The sequence below is a fragment of the Mizuhopecten yessoensis genome, unplaced genomic scaffold (assembly GCF_002113885.1).
Source record: "Mizuhopecten yessoensis strain PY_sf001 unplaced genomic scaffold, ASM211388v2 scaffold9847, whole genome shotgun sequence".
Taxonomy (NCBI): domain Eukaryota; kingdom Metazoa; phylum Mollusca; class Bivalvia; order Pectinida; family Pectinidae; genus Mizuhopecten; species Mizuhopecten yessoensis.
This window is the reverse complement of record NW_018408252.1, coordinates 1504158-1510616: the sequence shown is the minus strand read 5'-3', so window position 1 is coordinate 1510616 and position 6459 is coordinate 1504158. Positions and strand designations below refer to the sequence as shown.

Genomic DNA, 6459 nt, shown 5'->3' with positions numbered 1-6459 from the left:
ATAACACCCTGGCACTGGGACGAACCGTGCACGCATACGTTTGGCGCATGTGATATTTTTTGGAATGTCACCCTGTCTTCTTTATCTTTGTAAAACGAGCAAGTAACATTGAAAATGTTCACATCTTTCTCAACCAATCAGATTACGAGATTTTAACAGAAGGTATAATAAAGTTAGTTAGTTAGGAATATTAACGGCCCATTAATTTCAAGATACGGTTGTTTTGGCAATTATATTTTAAAATAACTACTGATGAAGTAAATATAGATTTTGTCATTTGATCACTGATGTTCATTAAACAAAGAATATGACAAGCAAAGTCGATGCCAGTCGTCTTCAAATAGGAAGTGAATATCTTCTCGCAGTATTATTGCCGACACTTTACCACTCGATTTACTTCAGTCTTAAATTACCAATAACAACAATACCATTTGTATTAAAGATTCTATACAAGCCTGGTGTCGTCCGTCGATGTTATTTTTTGTGATGTATAATCACGTGTGTTTTAGTAGTCATATATACGTGAACATAATATCACAAGCCAACGGGAATGTTTTTACAAGATTTCATGGTGCTGTATATATATCCTCTTTATTATTAGGACCTAAAATTTGTTGCTTCCGAACCAATGTCCGAGTTCCTGACAACGCTGCGAGAACGATGCCCAGGTGTGACCACTGTCAAGTGCACGGCCGACGTTATACCTTTCCCAGACAACTCTATCCAGGTCGGTTCATAATTTTCGTTTTTTGCACCATTATTAACGTATATATGTAGTAACAAACGTAGGGGTACGAATACATGACACAAGTACACAACATCGGCTTCTGTAAGTTCAAAGCAAGTCACAGCACACATAAACATACATAAGGGAAGAAGCTTCGTCAGAGCACTACCGTTACCGCCAAATTTCAAATGAAGATTTTCAACACTTTTGTTATGTTTTCCAGGGACCTTCGGTGATAGCTTCGTTTTGAATTGTATTTACATGTTAGTCATCCATGACGATTAATTGTGTAATCAGTCGTGTAAAACATCTATTTGAGCACTTTTTAATGCTTAATATATCAAGTAAATCATGGCGGAAAAACTGCAAATTCTCCGAAAAAGTGTTTGATTAGCATCAGATCCGCGCTAATGTAAGCAGGAAAATACACCAACATACCCTGCTTCCAGCACATGAAGTGGACGAAGTAATATTTGAGCCGGGACATACCAAAGTCTCTCAAAATGGTAGTTGTTATTCTCTGCTTAACGTTCAGCATTGAGGGTAATGGCAACAACCGGTTCATCCGTTGTCAGTCTAATGTGACCGGGCGGAATGCTGTGCTTTGTGCCTTTAGCATGGTGTTTCAGTGAGTTAGCACTATCAAGTCGGCATCAGATCCGCGCTATTACAAAGAGGCAAGTACACAAACATCCCTGTCTCTAGCACACATGCACAACACACATGCAAGCACGTTCTTTAATGACCTTATATGTTAACATGACGTTGACAAAATAAAACCAAACCAAACCATCCAGCTGAATCCCTAATCCACAGAGTATGATTACCTCACCTACTGATCATGAGTTAGCTCTCGAACAGAGGTAATTAGGACCAATTAAAAATTGATAAAACATGTGAAAGGAAATGAAACCAAACGGAGGAAAAGGTAAAAGACAATTGTCAATTTGTGGCTAAGGTTAGTTATATCAGACCAATTGTTTTAAGAAGGTTATAATTGTAGACATTAACTGTTTCGAAAAGGAGATTTGAAATATATTATTACAGTTTCATGTTCTTAATTTAAAAATAAATAAATTATATCAATAATTTCAAGTTACATGTATATAATATACGCAAACTAAAACAATAGTGGTCTATATCCCCTCAAATTGATGCCATCTGTCATTGTATTATTTATATTTTAGGGCATTGTTGCGGCGCAGTGTTTCCACTGGTTCGCTAACGAGTCTGCTTTGACTGAAATAACTAGGGTTCTTAAACCCAAGGGGAGCTTAAGTAAGTCATAACCATTCTTTATGATATGGTAACAAAATTGAATATTTGATACAAGTTGTTCATATCCCAAACGTAATGTCATTGGCATTGACAGGCTCATTTTATAATGCGACCCGGGTTAGTTTATTTAAACGAACACATTGTGATATAAAAGCTTTGAGAAAAAAATAATCATGACTCCCCCGCAATAATATAAAGAACACATAGATCATTTAGTTTATCTTCAACCGTATGTAAATCTTGCAATTATCAACGTGTCTTACATCAAATTCAGAAAAAAACATATGACGCCAATATCATGATTTCATGCTTAATATAAAACTAGAAAATGTCTAAAAGACATGAATACCCCCTAGTATAAAGTTTGACGATAATCTGTGAAAGAATGAAGTTGTTAAGTGTTAACATTGAATCGGGACGTGGCGGACATAGGCAACATTATATGCCCCCCCCCCCCCCCTTGTAAGCTATTCAGAGAACGTTATTTGTCATGCTTTGATTGTGCTTAAACGTCCTCACAACAGCTAAGACCGTAGGTGACCATAGGGCCACACAACCGAAAGTGAACAAATGAACAACTAATTCAACCATGAACGAATTGGTTGTAAAATGTATAAGATTTTATTATCAAGATTTATTGAGTGTAAATAATCACATATGCGAGAAACAGTAGGCCTATTCCTCTCCCGAACCCGAAGGGAAACAAGAGGCCCAGAGGGCCTGTATCGCTCACCTGGATATTAAGGCAATCATGGCAAAATATTCTCCAAGTGAGATCCATGGGAATATGCCAGATCCCAAGGCCAATCCTTGTAGCATATCTGTATAAGATTGTTCATGCCCAGCAATTTTATGTATGGTTATGGGGTGGGGATCTCAACTGTTTCCAAGCTGTCACTCAGAAAATAGGTCCATAGGTTGTGGCCAGACCTCAGGATCAATTCTAATATCATGACTGCATTCGTCTCTTTTTCCCCAGCGTTTGTATTTATAGTTTTGGGGTGGGGATCTCAACCGTTTCAAAGTTATGACCCAAGGGTTAAGTCTGCAAAGGTGGGGCAGACCATGGGATCAATTATAATATCATGACTGCATTCGTCTCTTTATGCCCAACAATTGTATATATAGTTTTAGGGTGGGGGTCTTAACCATTTCGAAGTTATGACCCAGGGGTTAAGTCTCCAAGGGTGGGGCAGACCCCAAGTCCATCCTGTGCATTTATTTATTTATGGGGATCTCAACTGTTTCCAAGCTGTGAGTAAGAAACTAGGTCCCTAGGGGGTTCGGTCAGACCCCAGGGTCTATTCTAATATCATGACTGCATTCGTCTCTTTTTGCCCAGCATTTGTATATATAGTTTTGGAGAGGGGATCTCAACTGTTTCAAAGTTATGACCCAGGGACTGTGTCTCCAAGGGTGGGACCATACCCTAGGGCCATCCTGGGAGCAACTGTGCCTTCTTCTCTTTAAACTCAGCAATTGATATATGGTTATACGGTAGGGATCTCAACCATTTTTACAGACGAAGTCGTTTACAGCAATATAGCCAAATTGCCCCACCCCTTAGCCCCCTGGGGGGGGGGGGTCAGCTCCATCATTTGTACAATGTTGAATCCCCACCATCTAGGGATGCTTCCAGTCAAATATGATTGATATACATCTTTTAGTTCCAGAGAAGAAGTCGCTTGAAGCAATATAGCCAAAATGCCTGCTTTTAGCCCCGCCCCTCAGTCTCATGGGGGGTCAGCCCCACCATTTGTACAATGTTGAATCCCCACCACGTAGGGATGATTCCAGTCAAATATGGTTGATATCCATCTCTTATTTCCAGAGAAGAAGTCGCTTAAATCAATAGAGCCGAATTGCCCCCTTTTGGCCCCGCCCCTCAGCCTCCTGGGGGTCAGCCCAGCCATTTGTACAATTTTGAATCCATACCACCTAGGGATGCTTCCAGTCAAATTTAGTTAAATTCCAATCAGGGGTTAAGAAGAAAAAGTCGTTCAAAGAAATTGTTGACGTACAGACGACGGACGCCACGGTATGGCATAAGCTCACTTTGGTCTTTCGGACCAGGTGAGCTAATAATATTTTGTGCATGACAATAGGCGACGTCATATACGATGCCTTATCTTTACTCACTACTTAGCCTAACCAATATGTTATGAGATCATTAATTTCGACTTTTTCGCCCGTTGTCAGTATAATGTGACCGGGCGGGGTGTCCTGCTGGGTAGTACGTTTCAGTGAAGTAACCCTAAAAAGTCGGCATCAGTTCCGCGCTATCACAAGGAGACAAACACGAACATATCGCAGCCACCCAAAACACACACGCATGCATCTTGCACACAGGGGAGGCCATAGCTGTTGATAGGACGTAAAACAATACTAAACCAAACCTTTCCTTCCTACAGTTCTCGTTTGGAATGTGCCGAACACCGAGGTTGACTGGGTTGACGTTCTCACTAAAAAGGCTTTGACCTTTTACAACGATGACGATCCGCAGTATGTTAGGTTTTGGTGGAAAGACGCTATAGATGCATTTCCTGGACTAGGACTTAAAACCAGGAAACTACTTGACTACCCTACTTCTGAGGTAAGAATACCACAAAATGAATTACCGTTGGTGTAGCACGTTAAATATGTATCTATTAATAGTATACAAGAACAAGAGAATCACGTAGTGTCAACTAAACTATAATTCGAATTAATGGACTCAACACCAAGTCTTGACCGAGCTAACATGTAGTTAAACCCTGTTAAATGAATATGATATATGGCGTAATTTCCCATAAAACAATATGCATATTGTACGTGTCTTTGTAATATCAGATATAATGGATTACGCACTAGATATTCATTTATATCCACAGTATACCATAGATGAAATGAAGACCTTTTATTCCACAATATCGACATTCGCCAGCATGTCGGCGGACGATAAGGAACACGCTCTGGGAGAATTAGAGAAGGTCGTGAGATCTCATCCATCCACAGCCGACAAGACAATACTACAGTATCCTAGAGTTACTGATTTATCGCAATATATAAAGCAGTGAAATTAAACACCTACCTACGTTAGTTATTATTGTTTCAATTTCTATTCAAAATGCCTCAATAAACCATAATTTTTTCTAATGCCAAATATTTGCTTGTTTCATTTAATAATTGAAATAATCATTTACTGTTGCCATTATGATTTATTTCTTACATGATCTATTCAAACGATTTGTTTGGAATTTAAGGTCTCGCAACAGCTAGGGTCATATGAGGACGGTTGCCTAGGGAGACACCGGCTGAAACAGTGAGTAGATACAAATTAAGGAAGACAGGAATAATAGGAAACGGAAAAGATCCCAAGCTATGGGGGCAGCAGATCAATTGTGGTATCTTTTAAGTCCACTAGAAGAAGAAAAAAAGCCCACCAGAATCTGCAGTGAGACACATTGGTCGCCTTTTACGATCTACATGCATTTAGATACAGCAGGTGTATTTTGAAAATAAGAAAGAAACTACCCCCGATTCAACAAAGACCTCCTCTCTAGTCGCCTCTAACGATCATTTGTGACGTCCTCTTAACAGCTCAGGCCCCGCCTGCATGGAACTTCTTAACTCCGTTCTCAATGCTTAACTTTCGGCTTTTTACCAAATTCTTAATTCGCATTCCTTAAATTTTAAGTTGAGAATGGGCAAATGTTTGAGAACGGTCCTTTAGCATGCTTTAGTTTCATTCTTAATCATGGCAGACACTCACAGAGTTCCACGTCGCAAATGGAATCGGTGCCGGCACTGCGCACCAAGATTAGAAATTTCTTTGGAAACACTCCAAGACGCCGATGTCCTCGAACGCTTTCGATTTCGTCCTTGCACAATAATGTATTTATTGTCATTGATCATATGCATATTGGAGAGACCGATTTAAAGAAGCCATGCACTTTCATCTCTTACTATCTTGCTATGTGCTCTTAGGTTTTTTTGCAACCAATAGTTTCTTTACTTGTTACACTCGGGTTATAGGAGGCAACAGTGTTGAGGTATGCTACGACTGCAACGTCTTCCCTTTGCCGCCTTTCGAACAGTATTTTTGGTATTCCCAGCAAGGCAAGCACTCACAAAAGTCAAGCAGGACTTCCTTCCTATTGCAGCTACACAAACACAAACTTTGACACTGTAAAATGACCGACAGACCCTCCTATCGGCGACTTATTCGTAGTATTTTAATACTGTATTGGACTCTACGTGTCCGCAATCCACCCCATTATCATTTCCTCATTCGATGCAGGATAGGTTTGGTTTAATTTTGTTTAACGTCCTATTAACAGCTAAGGTCATTTATTTGAACAAACTTGGTAGCCCTCCATCCAAGCATGCTACTGGTCAAATATTATAACCCTGGACATTTTGGTTATTCAGAATAAGTTGTTTAAAGATTTTAACATATTTGATCCCTGTGATCT

General features: G+C 39.7%; 1 protein-coding gene across 1 annotated transcript in view; it reads left to right on the top strand.

The window, feature by feature from the left end:
• The window catches only part of LOC110458864 (uncharacterized methyltransferase-like C25B8.10), an 11887-nt gene extending 6826 nt beyond the window's left edge, over window positions 1-5061 (top strand). Inside the window, exons 4-7 of the mRNA XM_021510820.1 lie at window positions 602-727; window positions 1915-2005; window positions 4417-4598; window positions 4876-5061. Coding sequence (XP_021366495.1) covers window positions 602-727; window positions 1915-2005; window positions 4417-4598; window positions 4876-5061 — 585 coding nt within the window. The remainder of the gene's footprint in view (window positions 1-601; window positions 728-1914; window positions 2006-4416; window positions 4599-4875) is intronic.
• Window positions 5062-6459: the final 1398 nt, after the last annotated feature.